Raw genomic sequence first — 23,760 nt, forward strand, 5'->3', positions numbered from 1 at the left:
TGTCTACCAAACTATATATTATACTATAGGTAAAGTGAACATCACCATTTTTTCACCGTATCCAGGCGACTAGCGCACGACGGCGATAATTAATACATATTTCGTCTATTCAAATATTAATTATCTGTTACCTGTCAGTTTTTTTTTCTTAATATTTTTCTATTGGTTTGAAACTTCTTTTTTTCAATATTTGAACATTTTTACTCACATTCTATAATTGTTTACCATAAAATTGAAGTATCTATTTCAGTTAGGTTATGTTGACACATGGCTTATAAAAAATTAACTACACATACAATGTCTTCTACACGGTAGAGAGTTACTTGACCCCTGATTTTAGACATGTTACTTTAAATATTTATTAAATTTCTTGTTAATTGTTGTTTCTCCCGGTCAATTCAATTCCTGCATCATTACACGGATCGTTGCAAACAAATCCAAATAGAATTAATTAATTAAGTTATACTGGATTTGAAAGTGAAACAAAACTCACCGTAAGAATGATGTAGAGTAAGAGACACATAAAGAGAAATAATAATAATACTTTGAAGAACAGCTTCGTAGTTTAGATTAAATACTAATAAGTAACAAACAAAAAAAAAAGAAAAGAAACAATCGAGTAAGAATACGCAATAAATGGTGCCCCAACAATAAGAGAGACACACAAGTCTACCTAGAATTATTCCTAGCAATGATAGCAGAGCCAATGTTTTCCGCACATTTCATTTTCACAAACATTCGGAAATCCTAGTCCTGCACAGAATTTCCACTCTAATACAATATCATAACGCGTTCATAGAAACTTAACAAATTGTATAACGTGTAAATGTAAGTAGTAGAATATACGATTCTTGGGCGTGTTGTGTTCGAAAAGTGAAAAATTCTTGTCAGCTGATTTTGAAAATTAACCCTATCAACGCTCGACCTCAGGACGGCAAAATGTCCAACTCGAGAACACTTTGAGTGGCACTTCGGAAGTTGCTTTCCTCGCTTTTATGCACCATTACGCTTTTAAACTCATCCGATGGTGCGACTTGCTGGCTAGGTGGATGTCTTGGCAATGTTGCTATTGGGTTTGTGTTATAATTTCGGTACGATTTCTCGTATGGATAAATGCCGTTCTCTGATTCGGAATTGTGCCTCCTCTTTGCAGGAAGTTCCAGCTTGCAGGAACTCGGCGTATAGCGAACTTCCCTGTCGATCTCTCTGCCATCGTCAAAATTGGGAACAGTTTGCATGGAAACCGCTGTTCGCCGATCGCTAAACAACGACCTTGGATTCAACGTGACTTCTCTAGCAGAACCAAATCGCTTGAAATCAGAATTCGTTTCTTGAATGACGTTCGAGTTGATAAAATCACTGGTCGGATGAGTCTCGGTGATATTCTCGATTTTGATTTCCGTTAAATTCTGACGAATCAATATGTCCGGTGCTGCTTCTGGCAAAGGCTCTTGCGATATCGGTGGCCACTTGTGATTCGAGGCCATGTCCCGCTCTATTGCAAGATACCGTTTCTTCGACTTGTAAACATCGTGCCAGCGGTATCTCAGTTTTCCAAATATTATGTACTCGACTACGAAGTACTCGACGACCATTGACAAAACGAAATTGGCCAGCCCGTAACCAAGCAAGACGTACCTGAAGCCCATATCCGGTGGCAACACCAATTCGAACTGGTCCGCGAGCCACTCAAAGGGGTTCAGTGCCATGTAGATTGAGAAAAGTGACATAAGTATGAAAGAAGAGAGGAGACCCCAGTTCGTCCATATCGGCTTTCTGTAAGGTCGACCCTTCGAAAATGCAACGGCTAAGATGATGTACTGCATCGAACTGATTATGAATATGGTATAATTTTCGAAGCATCCAACCTCCTCTTCTTCTGTTGCGTTTTCTTCGAGATTCTCAATACAAGTCTTGTAGCAATCCTGTTGGCCCAGGTGGAAAAGGCTCATAAATTGGAATATTATCACGATTAAGATCTGAAATATCAAGCTGAGAATCGGGGATGTGCTGATGAGACTTGTTAGAGGTGCTGTTTTTGCCAGAGGACCATCGTAGGCTTCGGTCCGACCAAAGAAGAAGGCAAATATTGATATAACGAAGAGATCGATGTAGAGAAACTCTATGTCCGTGAGGTTCGACCTGATATTGTAGAGCAGCATAACTGAAACGAATTGTGTGAGAGAATAAGCCGCCATGTACTTGAAGATTCCAAAGGAAGTAGATAGCGCTGCTCGTCCTTCTCTGATGACGGAGAGTAGACATGATATGTCCGTGTCACGGCTCGTGAACGGTGAAGCTACAGATGATTCCGTGTCTGACAATGAGATGCCGGTGTGCGCTGCCTTCAAAGCACCGCAGTCGTTGGCACCGTCTCCGACCATCGCTGCAATTAAATTGCCCCAATTACCAAAGGCTTAACGAGCAGCCAGCGAGACATGCTAGGCAAAGGCTTGACCGAATACCATGCTGTCATTAGATATATATCTGTCGCGTGTATACGTATAGGACAAAAACGGTATTGCTGCTAAATGGTTACAGAACATGAACAATTCAGATTGTAGTGACATGTCTTTGAATTTCTGAACGAATATACGAAATGTAGTTGAACTCTTTGAACTTCAGATATAAGCAGCTTAGAGTACAATTAGCTTTCAACGAAACTTTTAGCTAGTGTGGACTCTATTCGAAGGAGCTCAACCGCGTGACGAGCATTATAACCGAGAACTTTATCAAGATCACGTGGGATGCGAGATCGTTATTTTACTTAGATTTCATGATTTTGCACGTATCATGCTACTTTTTACTAGCTAAATGTGATGCGTAGTGTATCACGTACGCGTTGCAACATACCGTTAACGAGGATATTCCAATGCAACGTAACATTTCGCACGTCTATTTATTTATGAGCTATTCGCAACAGATTTCCCATTAATGAATTTTCACTTGTTGTGCAGTACTTAATTTTGCGGTAATGGTTATTGGAGGCAATCGTAACAAAATAATTGTTGACTTACCGACGTAATATCCCAATGCTTGTAGCTCTTGTACGAGTTGTTGTTTCTGGTCCGGTGACATTCTCGCAAAGATGGCTCCCCGTGTAGCTAACTTTGGTATCAATTCCGGATGATGCTGCTTAACCATTGACCAAGTCTTTCCCGTCAATGAGAATACGTATTTGTTTGTAGAAATGTGCAAACTGTAAGATAAAAGGCCACACGTTATGTAAATCTTATTGTACAATTATCATATAGGGTAGCCAGAGTAATTCGACATGAATCAAAACTGAGATCGTTGAATAGTATCGATTTCTGAAAGTTGGCGGTCACTAATGAAAACTCAGAAAATCATTAAAAAATTAGCGACTCTATGGTAAAGTTTATTATTTTGAGAAATACTGATGGGTACTAACGATGTTTTGTAACGATTATCAATTACTTCAAAATAAAGAAGGTTTTTATCCATGACCGCTGGACTTAAATACTATCACTACCAAACAGACGCAGTTATGTAACCTTAAGGTAACATTTATCAAACCCAATATAACGTATTTTATAGCTGGCTAGTCCCAGCTACCGATTCGCTACTTCTAATTTCCCGTTCAGTTCAGGGTGACGGGTACATAGCATACATGTAAATAATGTAAATATGTTATATTTCCAAGATCTAACAGCAGCACTGCAGTTAGATAACGGGTAGTAACATCTTATATAACGTTTCGATAAATATGTACGTAGTGGGCCTGTATAGGCTGTAAATCTCAACTTGAATCTGTTGAGGAAGAATCCGCGCACAAACTCGAGCGAATATACCCAAAGGTTTTGTATATTCGCTGGACTTTTGTGGTAGATTCTTCTCAATGGATATTTATATCACAGTACTTGAAATCATCTGCCACCGTACCGTTTACGAATCCGGGAAGTACATGCGTAGTACTCTCAATAATTTTTATAATCTCAATTCGCTGATGCTCAAATATACTTTGCCTTGTCAGATTACGCTGGTACATTTTGACTATGTATGATTAGTTTGCCACTTATTTCGGTTACGAATTTCAAAAGCGTCATGAATATGTGTGCAGTATTTAGCTGGTTTTACAAGCAGAGTAAATTGAAAATATTTAATCTCAATATGTACCGTAATTGTCTTTAGTGCTTAGTCCACGGAATAGTACCAGAAATGAACGAATATATGGCGATACTACTTTACTATTTCAAACAACACATCAATTTTCAGAGGTGCATGAAGTTACACAACGAATTCCTGCTAATCTCTCATTGTCTTGACCGTAAAATTAAAAGAATCTATGTCATTCTACACTTGCTTGTAATTGGATAACTCGGCAGCCAGTTGAATGCATAGTCTTCCTTACAGATATAACCACAATTATAATACTACAAGCAAAATCACACTCACTCGTCTGACAAATAGTTGATTTGATTGCCGGTGTGATTGCCTTGTGTGGATCCATTTTCCACGGTCTCCAAACTGGCTACGCTGTTTAAATCGGTCATTTCACTTATGTCATTTCCCATAGGCGATGTTGGACTACACTGACTATTACTTTGAGTAAAATAAATCTGCGGCTTCGTGAGGTTTTGCTGCGTAATTGCAGCCACGGCAATTACAGTGACGTGATGTTTCACAATTCCACAATCCCTGGCTACCGACAAGGCAGTTAGCATGTTGTCCCCCGTCACCATCACTGTTTTGATACAGGCTTCGTTCAACAATTTGATAACTGGCGAAGTACCAGGCTTCAGTCGGTTCTCTAATATCACGAAAGCCAAGAAGTTTAAATCCGTTTCCGCTGACTCTCTACTTATCCGCTGTACTTTAGCGTAAGACAATCTATTCAACGATTTATGAGCCAGGGCAATTACCCTGTATCCTTCGGAAGTGTATTCTTGCAGAACGGTCGCAAAATTTGATGGAACTATATGAGAAGAAGAGTAAAGTCATCAGTTTAAATACACAATTTTCAATTGCTCTGAATCTACTTTCGTATAATGTATAACGATGAATTTGTCACTCACTTGATTCGGGCTTGGACAAGCTAAAAATCATCTCAGGGCTTCCTTTGCAGTACAGGTCAAAGTGATTGGCTCCCAACGTTCTCGTGATAACGCTCATTCGCTGCAAACTCGATGTAAATGGGAACTGCCTGACAATACCGATTTCAAGAGACTGTTCACTCAGCTGCATCGTCGACTCACTAAGGGTATCCTCAAGATTGCTAGTTGTGTCTGTCATCTGGTCGTTCATGGCTGATCTTTTGGAATTCTGACGTTCCGGCGATATCGTGAGATCGTTACAATTAACTCCGGCGAACTTTGACCCTTTTGGTGGCCTGACGACAGTTGGAAAGAGCATAGAGAACTTGGAAGTATCAGAAACGTCTGGCTCTTCCAGTGTCCAACCCGTCGATTCAAACATCTTGAGATCCAGGGGGTCTCCGGACAACTGACGGTCGATTAATGTAATACTGTGACAGGTGACCATACCAACGAGTACTTCGTCTAATTCAAGAGTAGATATGTCTTTGACTGGACTTTGAAACATTTTGTTTGATATGGGAACGACCCCCCACATATCCAATCCGTCTTCGGTTAACGTTCCCGTTTTGTCAAAGCATACGCAGTCGATTGAACCCGAGACATTGATAGCTCTTGGACTGGTGCAATAAATCTTCTTATTTTGCAGCCTGTTCTGAGCGACGAGTCGTCCAACCGTCATAGCAGCCGGAAGAGCTGGTGGTACCACAATAGTGATCAAGTCAAGTGCTTCCAATGCTATTCGGTGTCCGGAAATACCTTGGAGCACTTTAGAGATAATTGTATATACGAAACCAATGCTAGCGATGCAAGCTAAGAGTATTACAAACTTGTAGGAGTCCTGCTCAAATTTAAAGTCAACCGGTGGTGGATACATTATAGATCGCACTAGCCCACCCTTGCTAGTATTAAATCCGGTCCTGATTACAACAGCGATTACTTTTTCCGTACCGAAGTACCTTGTCTGAATTACCTGCGTTCCACAGTACAACGTGTGCCTCGCGTGTTCTTTTGTGTCGTACAAAAGCTCACTTGAAGCGGGAATAGGCGTTTTTGTTACCGGTACTGATTCCCCGGTTAACATCGATTCGTTTAAGATACAATTCCCTGTCAACAGGACAGCGTCGCAAGGCATAATGCATCCGTGAGATGGAATCACGAGCACATCACCAGGTACCAAATGTTCCGTTTGTACGGTCGCAGTTTTTCCACTCGATGGGTCGCGAATAACCGTTGCCACATCAGATGCGTGAACCGTAGACCTCAAGTTGTGCTGGTTCTGCAAGAAAAAGTTACAATGTAAAAAGAAAAGTTAAGGATGTTCATACGTGCGGAACATCAACACTATTCCTTTTTCCTACCATTTTAAGGGAGACTACAACTGTGATACAAAGTCTGACTCGCTGTCCAGACTTTGCATTCACCACAGGAAACCATTTTTATTGAATGTAATCAGGGCCTTGTTCTACTCGGTTATTGGAAGTCACAAATCCTCTGTGCTTTCCTTACTTGTTTAATTATACATAGTTATGAATAAAATCAAACTTACCCTCCTTGTTTGAATCACCGCTATAATAATGCCGAAACTCGACATAGTCAGAATAGCCATAGCGTAGTACAGATATTCGTCGGCAATCCAAAGACAGAAGCTGAATAATTGAAATATATAGAAAGGATTCAAAACTTCCAAGCAGAGAAGTGTCAGTATACTTTTAACCGGGATAACAATTTCATTGCTCCCGTAAACGAAACGCCTGTGAAAATAATGGAACATTTTCAATCTAGGTATAGTTAATCGGTTAGGAAAGTGGGCGATGGAATGAGTATTCACCGCATAAATTGATCCTGTGCTGTCAATCCTCGCATTTGGTGAAGCGTTGAGGTCAGAACCCCTTCGTCCAAACCTTTCAATTTTAAAAATTCACACCTGTCCGTGTCCCAAACGTAAGTGAGTTTCTTGCAGGAAAATGTTAGGATAGATTTGAAATCTGCAGAAAAAAAATGTTCAGTCATCTCTTACAAAATCAATCGGCAATCTTGACTCACGATACGTTAATACGTAACAATCTCGACATGTTTTTACCTTTAAACTGACCACCGCTTAAATGAACTGATAAAGTAAGCGGACCTCGATCTTCTTCGACTTCAGTCAAGAAATCATCCTCTGGAAATGTGTCCTTGCCAATTAATGATTCTCCATCTTTGGACAGTCTTCTGCATAAGTAATAGAAGAGTTGATACAAAAAGTGATAGTCTGCTCACTAATTAGTAATAAAATCAGAATTGTTATTTTATACTAACGAGACTTCCTCTGCGCTGATGGTAATCAATTTCTTCACGTAGCGACTGGTATGTTTTCCTTGGAACTTTTCTACCAAAAGTACTGCCTCTGCTTCTTCCAATGAGCATTTCGAATGTGTGGCAAGTAACATCAAATGCGGTATCCAGTGAAAGAATAAGCGTAACAGACCCGCTGTGCAGATGATAAATATCCATGTGATCGATGTCCATAAGTGATTCCTTTTGTATCTGCAGCAATAATTGTTTGATTCATATTAAATCGACCCTATCAAAGAAAATTTCTTAAATGATTCAACAAAAGTTGGGTAAAACGGTTACCAACCCATAAATTTCCATTTGGTCCTCTTCGCCCGCGTTGATATAGTCAACGCCATTCTTAAGATGAAGAAGGCCATTGCCTCGAGTACCTAATACACAAAGCATGAACTGTTAATGCAATATAATGTTTCACCTCAATATTGCAATACAAAATAGACCCAAGGGACTATTTACTTCGTGAAATTATGGACCACCACGCATTGGAATCGAAATAGAATGTCGAATGAAGTCACTTGAAATATATTCAATTATTTGCACTGAAGGTACTGATTGCCTTTTGTCAGGATTTTTTTGAACATACCGCGACTGACGTCGGTGAATTTGTCAGTCATCCGTAACGAGCGCTCTATTATTATCAAAATCAAACTTGGGTTGGTCATACATTCATGTTATTTTGATGAAAAAATACAGCTTCGGTAACCAGTATCGGTGGAAAGGTTGCGCCTTCTTTGATCAACGACTTAAAACCATGTACTTCTGCTACCGACGGATAAGCTGACTGCATTATTTTAAAAATCCTCATTTCATGTGTTGAAAAATTGCTCAGTTACAGCAATGATCTCATCATTATTCTGCAAACGGTTGGACGAATTAGGTGGATGAGACAAAGTTTGACAACCCAAAGTAACTGCGTGTATCACAGTCTCCTGCATTGAATGAGCTTGCGCTTTGTCCTAATGGTTTCTCGTAACTACGTTAGGTCCCAGTAAAATTTTTCTGTAATGCTTTGGTACTTATTTGGCACAAATTGGCACAATCTGTCAGGCGAACACCACATCACTCCTAAAACACGGTTGACATCACTCTTCCCATCTTCGCCTTTTCATGCGGAGGTGAGAATGACATACGACGCTTTGGGTCGTAAAGTTTCGTGTCATCACTTTTATTTACCTAACATGGCACTCGGAAACTACTTCGTCTTTTCCCGTATGGAGAGCCCAATGACTGGAAAGCGTTTTCAGGATAACCACTGAGATAGAGTAATTCTCCGAAGTACAAGATAAGAAGTTCTCCAATATTGATCTTCGCCGACTGATCTATCGATGGCAGAAGTGCATATCCTTGGTCGGCGTAAAAACTGTACAGGTAAAACTGTAAAGCTACCCACCGATACCCGTGACTAAAGTTCTATTTTTACATTGTAATAATACAAAATTTATAACCAACACACAGAACATGATAAGCGAGCGACAGAATTATGGAAACGTCGACATCTAGCTGTGACCATATTCGTCAAAGTGTACTCTGTTGACTGTCGGTGGCAGTACTGGCTGTTGGATATTTTTATATCGAACTTGGCATCGTATGAAAAATGTTCGGATCGTTTTTTATGGGAATATAAAAACTGACAATCAAGTGAGTCGACAGGTGTTCCGGAAGTCAGTTTTTTGAGGTAATTAGCTAGTTGTGCGCTACTTGACTCCAATAATTGTCGACCGTTGGTCGAGATTGATGTGTAGCAAATAATATAACAACTGCAGAGCTACAAAATATGACTATGATTTATTGCACAGAGAATCTTAATAATGTAACTGCGCAACTCGGACATAAAATCGTAAACTTCACCGCGGGATATTAAAGATATTTTTTTAAGCGTTGTTTCTGATTCAAACTAGGTATCATTAAGAAATAATTTGCAGTTTAAACCAATTATTCTCACCCTCTAACAGTTCTGTTTTCTGTTCATGTTGCTGTTCGGTGGATGGGTTGGCGTTGCGGTTACCAAAAACACTATAAGCATTTCGAGCAAAGCTCAGATTCAACTTGTTCGGTGTGCTTGGCATTTTAACTTAGTCCGTTACAACGCAATTTCAGTACGATTAAATAATTCTTATTCGTGGTATTTCATACGCAAGTGTAATTAGAGGCGTTGTTTCTCTGGGAGGTTTCTTCAAGTCTCCTTTTTCTTCAGCAACGCGTTATCTTCAGTTCACTTTACCGCGATAAAAATGGTGGCAATTTGCCTCTTTGATAGCACAGTTAAATTTAAATTAAACACACTTCGTTTGAATAATTTCAACATTCATCAAACACCGACACCATATTATAGTATGTATATACTGGTATTTATTGTCTACGTGATATCTATCATATGTGTATAGTCTATGGTAACAAGTAACCAATCTTTAAATGAACTAAGGTTAAATTTCAATCGTTCAACGAGAGGGCGGGGGTCACAGTTCTCAACCGAACCAGCTCCTTCAAACTTTTTTCTCACTTCTCATTCGGCTTGACTCAAGTGATGATATTCGGTGACAAAGAAACGGAAGATGTAGAATGATCGGGAAGAGCAAGCAAAAGCAATAAGATCGCTCGCTATAGTCAGGAAAAAATACTCTTGGATTCCAGTTTTGCTGACGATAATTGCTAACTGTTTATTTCAGCATACGGAAAAGTATGGAAGAAACCTCTGAGCATGTGTCAGAAAATCATCGTTGCCATTGTGCATACGGGAGTAAAGGGGAGCAGTGCCAAATTCTTTCTCGCCCAATCTGCTACCGCCAATGATTGAAAGCTGGCATTGTGTTAAAAAATTAGTTTTCAACTATGTCTCTTTAACTCATGCGGCAAGTGCTAGTCTACCTTATGCTTTTCGCCTAATGCTAGCTAGGTGAGCTAATAATTTCGTGGAAGCGAACGAGACAGCGGCACATCAATAACGTGATATCGAGTTTCGGTAGTTTGAAAGATAGCTGATGCTATCGCTTCGGGTTTTCCCTTTTTGGAAATTCCTGTCAGTCACCAGGATCGGCGAGTTTTCTCCAGCCAATTCGAGGCGTCGTAACCGCTCGTTCACCCTCGCTCATTCCTCGTACCAATGCGATGATATCTTCCAACGCGTTTCCAGCCGTTACCGACAATTGGAGAACGCAGTTCTTCCTCTCGAAGTCGCAGGACGAGTGCCGAACAATATTCCAGCTATCAGCGATCAGTCTTGCCAAGCTCTTTGCTGTGATCCTGTCACGGACGCAACGGCAATGGCGATCAAGCTTCCTATTGGTTGTCTCTCCTCCGTTTTCCTTGGTACCGAATCCACTCCACGCACCTCCACCGCGTGGCGCGGTATCTACTCGTGCTGCAAATGCTGCAGTTATCGCGAACCTCCCGTTTCCTGTATCGTTCGACCTCAAATACATTACGGGTTAAAAGTATATATGGAGTGCGATCGAGAGCGACCGACAAAGTTGATAAATAACTGATCAGTAATACTTTAAAAGATAAATCGATAAGTTCTTGAAAGTCTTTTGACTTTTAATCTCCCACCGGTAACAAAGTCAATGATATTTACCGACGACGTGGCAATTATACACGCTACGATGAATCAGACTTACAACTATTGGATATAGCACCAAAAGTTTTATGACACTTTCTGGAGAAATGTTTCTTTTAAATTTAAAGCAATCAACGGTTTATAACTTGTAAAACTATAATTCAAGTACAACACCTTCCTCACTTGTATATTAAGTACGTCACCGACTGACGATGCCGGTATTAATAGAAATATCCTTATTTTAGAAATACTAATTTATATTTAACTTGAACGGTACGTCACGCCAGACTCAAGGTATGGCGCCTGCTTTCTCGTAAATTATGTCACGATTCAAATGTTTGATCACTTTGTAGGTACTATCAACCAATCGCGTGTCTAAATACCGACATGATCTAATCACTCGGGTATTCTGAATTTCATTCGGATCTTCAATATGGCTCTTTCGCTGTTTATTTCACACTTTAATACGCTATTATATTGTTCACTTCTCTTTGCGAATGTAAATTTTTAATTTCTGCATCAGGCAAGAATTACTTGCACGATTACTGTTATTATAAACGGATTGCTGTTTCAGCTTGAATAAATTTGAATTTTTAAAACAAGTCACATTTACCGTAGAGTTAAAGATTTTATTATTCAACCGGTTTTTCGCACTTCGATAACTTTGCTATTGTTTTTCGTATAAGAAATGTTTAACGAAAATTATTATTCGAAACTTTTTTCACATCAATAGCTTAAATGATTCGCCATGTTCGGGACTTCTAAGTACAGAGAAAACTGTGCAATAGTTTATGCCTAAAATTTTATTCATATTGTCGGATTGAACGGCGGTCGTTTCAGCGAAAGTGAGATAACGTAAAACGAAAAAAAAAAGAAACGTTACTTCCTGCTCCGGAATCACTTTCGTCACTGGTATTTCACATTTATATAGTTTACAGGCTAGTACGGGATCGCAGACTTTTTTATCCACGGCTTTAATATCCGCATGTATTTGCTATATAAAATCTCCATGCAACGTCAGCTGTACAGACGTCTGGCCGCTCTATACGATTAATTTCAAGTACGATAGCTCACGTCTAGGGAGACGACAACGTGCCGAACGTGCTCTGAGCAGGCGAGTAACTGACTTGAGGTACAAGATGGTGGTAAAACGAGCCTGGCCAATGCCGGAGACCGAGTCTTTGGAGTTAAAGGTGTCAGGGTATCTCAGAAGCTCCTTTCCAGAGCAGGATTAAGACACGGTTGGTCATTAAATGATTTTCTGTGGGAAAAATACAAAATCCTGATTGATTTCATCCATATTTCGAGACGGGATATTCGATGCGGGCACATTTTCTAGCAGAAGACATGCGCGTAGCCATATTGCCTCCCCTTGCGCCTCCTGATCGCCGCGGCAAAGGTTCGAGCAGAAAGAATGAAGCAGCCCGCATTCGGAGCGGCCAGGAGCGTCCATTGACTCATTTGTTATCGTTACCGCCAAAGCTTGTTCTTCTTTGCCCATATATACATGTCTAAAAATAATACAGTGCTCCCTCACTAATTAATCGAACTGAAGTGAGCCAAGTAACGTCGAATACCAATCAAAACCTGACGTTCGGGAGTTGACTCTTTATTGTTGAGTATTGACCGCCTGACGTCACGCGCTCGCCTTCTATGTGCATGCCATACCGAATCTATACGGCAGGTGCGTACCTTCGTACCTGCGGGCCCGTTCATATCGTATCAAGTATATTCAAGGTATATCCTAATCGATCTGCGACCCATATTCAATTATAAATTAGCGGATCATGAATCGAATGAAATTTAGCTCACCAATGCTGAGATAATATGTGGCAAGGGTAATATGACCATTATAGTCGTATTTATAGATCATTCTCTGTAGCTATAACCATACGATCATCTTCATTCAATAAAAAATATCCCGATATAATTTGCACTATAATACGAATTGGACTTGATGCAAGCTGTAATCTGATACAGTTAAGAAATTGGCACTCCGACAATTTGAAGCGAGATACAACCTTCGTACCTTTACACAATTATTTCTCCCTCGTGCAACCACAATATGCGACATTTTCTTTCTCCAAATCTCAACAATACCCTATGTTTGGATTCTACTTGTTCGTTAAGCGAGGAAAATATTTTTTTATTTCATTCTTCATTTTATTTTTTCATTTACCACATTTATACCAAAAAAAAACTCGGTAAGCTAAATGAGACCATTCAAATATTACGTCACGTTCTCAGGCGAGGTAGGAGGTTAGATTCGCTGCTGGGGGGGGGGTCCAAAATGGTTGAAAACAGCGTGACGTAATATTTGAATGACCTCAAAACACTTTTGACACTTGCTGAAAAATTACTTGAATTCCAATAATTTAAAACAATTGACCCCAATTGTATTTTGCTCCATCAACAACCTGTTTCTTCAAAATTACTGATCATAGGCATTACAAATCTAAACTTCTAAGAACGTATAATTATTATCATGTTATCGGTTACTATGCTTCTTACGTATCGTTACTCCACAATTTCTAGTTGTAAGTTACTTGATTCATTCTTGGAACGACCCACACTTACGCAGCTGTAAAACCGCATTATTGATGCCTCTCGTTAATATGATTTATAACAATACTTCATGACATCATTCATTTTTTCGTCTAGCAGCCATTCGAAGCAGTTCACATTTGCCTTATCTGATCGCTGATAAGCTTAAGCACGTGCCTGACGTCTTATTCCAATTGTTCGGTTCACTTTGATTCCTTGGCGTCTTGAAATGTTAAAGATAAGTGGGGTATGAATTTTATAATAGCTGTTATTTGTAAAAATAACATAGCTATTGTCTAACCTTATGAAAGCCAACAAGACAGTATAGTTGGTTACAGGGAGCTTTTACAAGCGATTTTTCGTGGTACTAATTAAAGACCTTTGAATTTTTTAATGAGCTGCAACGGATTTCAAAAATGTTTCCGAATATTACATCGATCATAATGGAAAAACACAAAGTCACATTCTTTATAGTTTTACTCTCCATACATTTCTTTGTTTCAGTTCTTGCACGTGTAGTGAATATAACTATAATGAGAAACAGTTTCTCGAATAACATGAATGGGCTGTTTCAAAGTAATTCAAGATAAAAATAAGTCGTTTCGCTTCTGCGCAAAAATACCTACGTGAAGTCTGAGTTACAGCCGAACGACATATGCAGTCACACATTATTTTACAGCTGCGGTACTTCAGTGACAAAAAATATAGAAGTGAATTGTTCGTGCAACGTTGTACACTAAAAGTGGATCGTACTATTCGTATACAGGATGATTGATTTGATTTTTCAAATATCGCAATATCCATCAGAGGTCTCCATTGAATTGCGCAGTTATGCCGGCCCTGAATTACACCTAACGGCGAAACCTACACCAGCTTATTGTCAAACTAGAGACAAGGCATTCCTGAAGATCGTACGTATTACGTACTTCACAATAACACTATGCAAGCCAAAGTTTAGCCTACGTTAGACTTTAGATGCCACCTACAAGCATAAGCTTTAACTAGTTTGATCAAACCCGTATTATCGACTGAGGAAAGGATAAAACAGAGTGGGAGAAAATACCTATATAACCGTAAATCTACATGGTGGTATTTCATGTCAGGCATTTCAACAGAAAAATTCGCATTGGAAAGTGATACCGATATTCTCATTTGTAATCGACGGTGAAAATGCAGATCTTTCATATTGATAATCTGATTTAACCGTTACGGGGTTACTTGTATTTAACAATAATATTGCAACGTATGAAACCAAGAAAAAGAGCTGCCCACTGATAAAAAAAATTATTAAATTAAGTAAATATTAATTAATCCAAATAATCCACGCGTTTGTATAGCACTGAGAGCACACTTATTTAAAGCGACAATTCGTGTAGTTTTTAATTTAAAAAATACGCATTTACGACAAATGAAAAATAGTTTAAATGAATTAAATAGAATTTGAGCGACATAAATCACTGAGTTGCTCTTCTGGTTAGGTATTTTTAACCAAGTGCTGCATGACTCACGTAAAACAAATAGTCTCTTCATTCACATAGTATTAACAAGGATCTCAATGGGATATTTTTCGAATCAAAGATATGGCATTGTACAGAAAAAAAACTGAAATCACAATACTAACTCCCTTCCCCATTTGGATTACAATTCATTTCAATATTCAATGATTCCTTTAGTATTTGTGTATTATCCCAGTTCTGCGACACGTCATGTACTGCTCTAGGATATATAAGTGTAAATACAAATTTGCTTGGGTTATATTACTTATTATTTTTTTTACGCGATGTGTGATTGTCATTCACTACCTCCAAATAACTTTCTGTAAAATATGGTGGGATCGAGACCAGAACCCAGCATATCGCTTCACATATAGTTCGTATATTCATAGAGATCCAAGTTTTCTCACTGCGTAGGATTCGGGTATACATATAAACATCTTTGTAGCTACTTTTCAAGCGGGAAAACTTGCTGCCTAGTTATCGAAATTGGTACTACTCCGAATGAATTATCATTTCGGTTTAAAAACGTGAACCATGCACATCGAAGAATCAGAAGACTATCGAATCACTCAAAATTTTATTTCAGTGAAATAATATTCATTTCATCGGAGCGATGATTCATTTGTTGCAAGCACGTATGCAATGGTATCGAGAGTTCTTGAAATTAATTTCAAATGTATGTTTGCAATTTTCGGTTACACTTGATTGTTTAAAACTGAGAAAAGTTTTATTTGACTGTCTTGGTCAACAACTTGAATTAAATATGGTACATATAGCAACTGAAGGACTTTTTCTTGGTTCCACTCAAACATGTCCTCATTTACTCGGATAGAATTTTTTTTGTTTGAAGTAGCTATATAATCTGAAGAACAAAATAATTTTCTTAAATGAATATTAAAACCTGTCTTGTGAAACAAATTCTTGTTTCAACATATTACACATTTCTTTCATCATAGTTATTATTGATTATGTCCGACAAACATCACATTCAGTCAAATATACTATTTGGCAATAAAGTTCATATTTCAGCATGCGCGGCATTATTGTTTCCAATCTCTCGGTACTTTTGAACTGACGTTTTCAGCGGTTAAAGTACTATTCGTTCACGAATTAAACGAGGTTTGTTGATTCAAGCGAAGTTTTTGTTCCGAAAGTTCTAGTTTAATCGTAGGAGATAAATGTGTACTTATTTGAAATACGTTAAACTCGAAGGCATATAGCATTCAAATCAATGCATCAATGTTTTTGTTCCAACTAAAAAGTGATTAGTCTCAGTGAGAAATTGTTTGAACCAAATAAACTGGAAATCGAAAAAATTAGCTGTTTGTGTCAATAACTTTTTTTCTCAGTAATATTTTTGGGTTTCTGACGAGCTCTGTTTCTGTTCTACTGAGTTTTCACCATTTGCAGCCCATTTCGGAGCACATCCCAAATTAGGAATGATAATGAAGAAATAAGTGAGGAACGAAACTCTCCGACAATACTTTTGCTAATTCATCTAGTTTTCAAAATGGAAACTAGAGAAACAGTACCTGTTATCAGGGCTTCTTTCGTTATTCACAAATTCTGGAAACGGTTGGTCTCAAACATATCTTATAGTCAGTCATGGATGTCAGATGGTTGATTAGATCGTTGGTTATACTGTTCTGCAATCTATTCCGTTTCATTAGTAAAGAATAAATTGCATATTGAATTGAATCTTTTTTACTTATAACGAAACTTGTGCTTTTCTCTACACCTGCGTAGAAATGAATCGGTTCTGGGATGCCACACTAGGAATCTGTGACTACTACCACGTTTCACATGAGAAATCGTGTCTTGAATGGTTATACCGACTGTACTGTTGAGTATTTGAAGCGAAACATCGAACTCTGTGTCTGAATAGTTTAATCCAGTTATTACCATCAGCCAAAAAATGTGTGCCCAAATTTCCGTTTATAAAATACTTATAAACCAACATTGATCCTAATCACCAGTCATGGGTGGTGGAGATCACGCAAAACGAATATAGGAAAGATTCAACGCGTACAATCTACAATTAGTCTTGGTCCTAAATAGGACTAGAGAATATCTAGAGCAGGACTATTGGAAATAGAGTTAACATTCAATTATGTTCAATTAGTGAATTACAAAACAATCGGTCCAGTGCTAGCTGTGTAAAATTTTTTCTGCATACAGAATTCAACACAAATAGTAATAATCTGCCTACCAATGTGAATAAGAAATATGAACATTACGCTCACACTGTCACTGATAACATCCTACAGCTTTTCGAAAGAAGTTATTCTAAGCAGAAACACTACGGATGATAAGAGATTCAGTAGTCCGAGCGTTGTTCCCCGGCTTGATTGACGTTTATAAATGTTTGACCTTCGTTTGCCAATCGGTATTTCAAAACGAATCGGGTCTATCATGTATGGTTCTTAAGCCATATCCTCTTCACAGTCTTTCAGTAATACGTGTATCGCGCTCTCTTTTTTTATTTTTTTTCACTTCCACGAACGTGACTGGTACAGTACACTGGTTGACAGTTTCACCAGCATGGGGATCCATTTCCAGGATCTCGTCCGATACATTGGATGTGGGATTCTTCAGGTACTAATTTTTAATTACAGTAGCTTTTGGAAAAAATTTAAATGTTTCCGTAATAAAGTTACTTAACCGAAGTGCACCCGGAATATGTCTGCCATAAGGTTTACGTAAAATAATTTTTAATTTCGAACTATGAACTTTTATTATGTTGCTCAGTAATAGCCACCCATAGTTTGTACATACGAACATTAGATTGCCTCAAAAAAACCATTATTTTTTTTCCATCTCCCACTTCATGCAACCATAGTTGCTAACATAATACTCAACTTGGTGAAAAGAAATCGCCGTGCTATTTTTTTAAGCGGTGCCGCATTGAGTTTTTGTATTCGCCATTTGATTATCACGTAAGAAATCTAATTCTAACGGTTGGAGGTAGATCATGTTTCTATATAACGGGCGGAACTCTGTACGATAGCGTTTGATAAATTATATGGTTTTCTTCGAAATGGCGCTTCGATGAAAATTTTTAAATTGATTAAGCTCAACAGAATTTGTCGGTTGCAGAATGGAAGTTCTTAACGAAGAATCACTGAAAAACATACTGAGGCTTTAAAAGTTTTCCGTTCAATGAACTGTGACGTGCGATGGACGACAATAAAAAATTTTACGGGCAACAGTTGAATTACGACCATAACGATAGGAGACGTGTAATTTCGAGGAATTTTCAAATGAGTGTCAAGATTATACTCTGTAATTTAGTTTTCTCTTACAATCGTTTTCCCTAATTCAAAACGATAGAAATGATTTTTTTACTTGTTTAGTGTGGAGATTGTCATATCTAAGGAATTACTTTTATGATGCACTAATATGCGGTTATGTTTGCTTAGTACTTAAAGAACCCAAGGTATTGGTTTTTAATTCTTCAACACTGTGCCAGGATTTAGAATGCTATACCTTATTCCTTATTAGCTATTCCGTCCCTAAATGAATAAATCGCAACGAAAGTTTGATATTTAGCATCTGCGATTTTTATAGAATAATTTTGTGAAGGAATTTTCGTCTACTGCTATGTACAGAAATAAATGACAACACTTTGAGTCAATGGATATAATACGAGAAAAAGAATCCCAGACCGAACAGCCTTCAAAAACGGATTTTTTGAACTCATTTGTAGGATTTATATCAGTCATAGAACGATTTGATCGACATTAGTTGATTAGTTGATCGAAAGTTTTTAACAGATAAGACTATACAAAGAAGAACGAGCTTTCGCTTATTTTAGTATCAACGATATTTGAACACCTGATTTCAACCAAACGTGTTGCTATCAGCAGAAAACGATGCGAACCCGTACGGATTACTAGCAGTATTTTAATGCCATTTTCGGTTGCAAGACATTATATGTTGAAACATGAAGTAGGCTTTTTCAAAAGCAAATCCAGAGGAGTCTACCAACTAGAAAAAATGTTTATTGTATGCTTTTGTTTCTACGCAACTACCGGCTTCAGCTACGACATCAAACAGTGGAAATAATACCTATCAAAATTACGGCCAGCTTGTCTTTATATTCAGACGCCACTGAGTTTGAAATGAACAGAGAGAACTTTCAACAATTGATTGCGCTGTTAAATTTGTCATACTAGGTTCAAACGAACACTGCACCACTTGCCATGTTAATTGTGCCAATGCCGGCCCTATACTGTCTAATACCTCAACTCAGTCCTAGCCGGTTAGTATAATGAACGAATAGACCTGAAGTCTTAAGTAATCGAGCATCGCTGTTAATAAATGAGAAATATAGACGAGCCATATACCAATGCAAAATGAAGCAGCAATTAAGTTCACGTCTAGCCAAGGACTTGCCCACGAAGATAAGCCTCCATGTTTATTGTTTACACGTTAATGCATTCATATCTTGAAAACGGACAATCTTCAATAACAATGTCGACGTATATTTTGCAATCTTTCCGAGGTTTCAAAGCCATGCAGGAAAGAGTTGCCAACTTAGGTATGCATCTTACCAATATGAACCGAAATACTTCTTGAGCTTATCGTAATTCACGTAAAGTGTGATAAGTGTATAATTCCACGTAATAAAGATTGTACGGTCTGGACCATTTACTTAATTCCCAGGGTGGTGTCACTCGTATCAAAACCTACACATAATATAGATCATTGATAACGATACGCTAGTCGTTCTCATCTCTAGACCGTTAGTAGCATGTGTTAGATTTCTTCGACTGCACGAAGTTCGCCCGTTGCTGGAGAAAATACTACGAATCCGGTACACATTGAACGAATACCTACAGGTATCAGATGGAAATAGAAAGGCAGAGAAGGCTGTTCCAATTCTTTCATTCGTTACCTATTTGCTCATTTTCATAGCTAATAAACTGTACATTCAAAATACTGCACTGTGTTCAAACAGATTTGAGTTTATCCTCATCGTCTCACTCAATACCGATTTTCGATTCAACTGACAGATTATATTAGATATACGAAAGTTCCATTCAACTTGCAAATGTGTACATATCACATATATATGCCATGCAGGTGTCGGTTGAGTACATGCATGTACGCATGTACAACTGCTGACACTAATCTGCAGAGGTTATCGTAATTGTACGCAGTATCGGGTAAAATTTAAACAGCGTTACATCGACTTACATCGACTGGCCGATCCATCCAGCGGCTTCAAGTGTGATAACAGTAATTTTTTCATATCTGTATATGTGAGATACGCGTACAACGAAGGTAAAAGGAAAAAAAAAAGAATTTTCAAAGAGCGAGTTGCAGTGAAATATGAAAGAGCCGTAGAAAATACTTTCGTGCGTTCTGATATCTCGTCATTTTTTTTTTAACGCTGACCGTAGGAACCTGATCCAGAACCTGATCTTGCAGCCTGGCTAGGATGCAACGTGATAGCAGAAACGGACTATGCATGGCCTGCGTCCACATTTTGCAACTTACCGTCCATAATATCCATATTGGGGCGAGATTGCACGAAAACTTGGCAGGAGTTGATAATCGTCGATCGGCATCAGTACACAGTTCAGAAGTAGTCAACGACCAACGACCTCTTAGGCCTCATGGCTGCGGAGCCCTGTGGAAAGGCTGGCTCCAAGTGAAACTACATTTTACGAGGCGTCGATGCACGCTGTGGCGAACTGTCACACTGTCACACCAGCACTGAAACCACAACCCGACTCACTCCGGACACGGGGTCACGATCTGACTGACCAAGAGTGAAATCCAGCATGCGTAATGTGTGAATCGTTCTTTCAAGTCCCACAGCCCGCGCCAATCGGCCGACGTTTGAGAGGGTCGCGCGAGATGTTGTGCCCTTTAGCTGCAAGAGTTATCAGCGCACCGTTCTGTTAGTGCTGAACTCCGAGCCAATTGGGGCTTTCGAAAGTCGGAATTCCATCGCGAGTAGATTCGTTTTCATTCGACCAAGTCTCAACACAGTCGTTCGTAAACTCCCTCGATAAAAAATACACGCGTGGGTGTATCGATGTGTAAGCAACTGCCAAGTGGTATGTACGTGAATCTGAGTACGCGCGACACTTCATATTTTATCAATTCGATCGAAACGGTCGTTCGTCAATATCTCATTTTTTAATTACACGTATTCTCGTGTATAAATAATCGCACAATCTTTGATTACTTATACCAGAGGTATGTATACAGGTATCGATGTTGTTAATTTCGGTCGAATTTCTCCTGCCCGCCTCTGAATCGAGTTCCAAATCTCCAAGCAGTGCAATCGGAGTCTGATGGAATTTTGGTAAAAATATCGTTCGTTCTGCAGATGGATTCCACACAATTTTTCTCAAGCCTCCGTCGCTTTCGGTAAAGTAATGATGCTGATCTAAGCTTCACTGGCTTTTGAACATTGCCATAATTTATTTTATTTTTTCATTTTAAACTTCGATTCGACTTATGCTGTACATTCATGACCGACTTAAGCATCTTCGAATATTTGTCAAGTCTTCTGAAAAAATTATTCAACAACTGTTCGGATCCCCACCGCTTCTCGTTTGAGAATTGTGACTGCCTCAATATACAGAAAACCGGCCACCTTTGCCGTTTTATATGTGGTTATGGCCAATACGAAAGTAAAGTTGATCACATCTTTATCTTGCGATAATTTTACGTGAGAAAATTTCGGAATCAGTCTCATGTGATTCTAATCGTTTGATATCTATTACAAATAATTTCTGGATTCAAGATAAGCTCTTCGATTTATATCGGTAAGACACACTTGGTAATGTTCCTAGCTTAACAATTTTTATTCAAAACCTTATTTATAAGCGTAATTTGAATTTCAGATTGCTGCAAGTCCAATTTTTACTGTAAACAAATACTGAGCAATTCGAGACGATCGCTGGTGCGTGGACATTGGGCACACGAAACTCTGTACTTATAATTAATTGCGGCTAACTATCCGGTTACGATCTTACCCCCAGGTTGAGAGGTACTGATTAATCTTGCGAGAAGCATACCTCGCATATTCCGAGCCCTACCCACATTCGAGCAGCAAGACATACCTTACTTAAATTGACCGTTATCGCCGTTGCGGCATGCAGGGCCGCATCAGTGGATGTTCGCAAAGCAGTTTATTGCCAGGGTATCATTGTTATTATTATGTTCCAGGCTGTACGAGAAGCCATTGAAAGTACTAAACTCGTTGCATTATGCACTCGATTTCTCGGCGGAAACTTCGTTTCGCAGCCAAACTTATACGTGGACAACTGTCCAAGCTTTGGTTATTACACTATTTAAATTTAGTTGTTCCTACAGTAGCGCCCAATTTCTGGAAGAGGTTCGTGTCAAATTTTGGAACGAATAACAAATATATTATATAATAACGTAAAACTAAATCCTCCAAGTCCTCGTCAAATGAAATGAATACATTTATATTTTCTATTTTTTTTTTTTTTTGAGTCTCCGTACGCATTGCATGCATACGGCTCTCTTTATTACTTTTTACTACTTCGGGAAATGAACACCCTAAGCTATCAATAACCTTACTGTTACCTACCAAACAGACTCGTATATACAAACTCCCTAAGAGGAACCAAATGACCTAACACGTACAACGGATTAGATCCGTATGGGTCTATCTCAAGTGTCTGTCTGGGCAGTATTGGCCCGAACATAAAATAAGGATATCTTTATTATATACAAAAACAAGCACGGAAATTCCTACCGGCACGAGTGGAAAAGGCGGGATAGTTCACGATAAATTCTCATGTTACACCGTATCGGAAGGGCGGGGGTAGTTTAGACAAATGAAAGGACTCAAAATTTTATCAGAACCTCCTTATTGGCCCTTAAGGATACTGGGAACCAATCAGGAAGTAGTTTAGATAACAGCACGCGAATCTTTGAAAAGCGTTGCTTTTAGAGAGTCGTCAGCCAGTCGTCAGACAGTCGTCATTCAGTCTTCAACAAGAAATCATTCTCTCAGTTTTAGATAATCCACTCGTATCAAGTCGAAGAGTCTGTTAAATATCCGTAAAAGGTCTTTTACGAAATCGATACATCAAGCGCTAAATGAATTCCGTGTTCTGTTACTTAAATATAAACTTTTTTTTTCTCCCATTATTCATAACTAAAACCATTTTAACCACCTTTATAAACATAAATTAAATAAGCGAATAATTGTGTTTTAAAACTTATATCATGAGTAAACCAATCAATTACCTTTAACGCATCCATTCAATTAATCCGTCTAGCATAATTATTTTTCTTTTCTTTTGAAACCCCACAAATAAAGTAACACAGTTTACAAGCTAATAAAAGCTCAACAATCAGTCAATTAACACCGTATCCAGTCCTCGCCGAGCACGCAGAGCCGCCCCACAGAGCCCGAATCAACAGTTAACAACAAAAGGTAAGTGATCATTTTCAAGTGATCAAATTCCAATAACTCATATGCGGGAAAATTAGTCTGAACTAAGCGTTATATTTATGGAGTGGTTTGGTCATCAGCGAACCCAGCCCATAACAGTAGAAGTTCAAGATTTATACATGCGATAAGACGAGATATGCAATTTAACTAGTGTATCACAATACTTGAAACAGTTGGTTGAACTGAGCTCATGAATTGAGATGACATGTCTTCGATTTTAATTAAATTTTCGATGAAAACATTGACAGATCTTTCTGTTTTTAATAGTACAATCTGTGTGTCAGAATGCTCACTTTTGTCGACGATGACCTGCTACAAGATATATAA

The 23,760-nt window shown here is 38.6% G+C and overlaps 1 protein-coding gene across 3 annotated transcripts; it reads right to left on the minus strand.

The window, feature by feature from the left end:
- Window positions 1-114: 114 nt before the first annotated feature.
- Window positions 115-20,828, minus strand: LOC124185371 (polyamine-transporting ATPase 13A3). 3 transcript variants are annotated; one of them, XM_046576062.1, is made up of 11 exons: window positions 8,192-8,748; window positions 7,975-8,147; window positions 7,678-7,762; window positions 7,356-7,583; window positions 7,138-7,268; window positions 6,886-7,042; window positions 6,604-6,808; window positions 5,037-6,333; window positions 4,417-4,936; window positions 3,018-3,199; window positions 115-2,386 (listed from the first exon to the last, which is right to left on the minus strand). In XM_046576062.1, the coding sequence occupies exons 2-11, from the start codon at window positions 8,051-8,053 to the stop codon at window positions 927-929; spliced, it is 4,344 nt and encodes a 1,447-aa protein (XP_046432018.1). In that variant the 5' UTR covers window positions 8,054-8,147; window positions 8,192-8,748; the 3' UTR covers window positions 115-926. The 3 variants fall into 3 exon arrangements, with proteins under 3 accessions (XP_046432018.1, XP_046432019.1, XP_046432017.1); XM_046576063.1 differs by lacking the exons at window positions 7,975-8,147; window positions 8,192-8,748 and adding an exon at window positions 20,487-20,828; XM_046576061.1 differs by lacking the exons at window positions 7,975-8,147; window positions 8,192-8,748 and adding an exon at window positions 9,334-12,067.
- Window positions 20,829-23,760: the final 2,932 nt, after the last annotated feature.

Source organism: Neodiprion fabricii, chromosome 6, assembly GCF_021155785.1.
Source record: "Neodiprion fabricii isolate iyNeoFabr1 chromosome 6, iyNeoFabr1.1, whole genome shotgun sequence".
NCBI classification, from domain to species: Eukaryota; Metazoa; Arthropoda; class Insecta; order Hymenoptera; family Diprionidae; genus Neodiprion; species Neodiprion fabricii.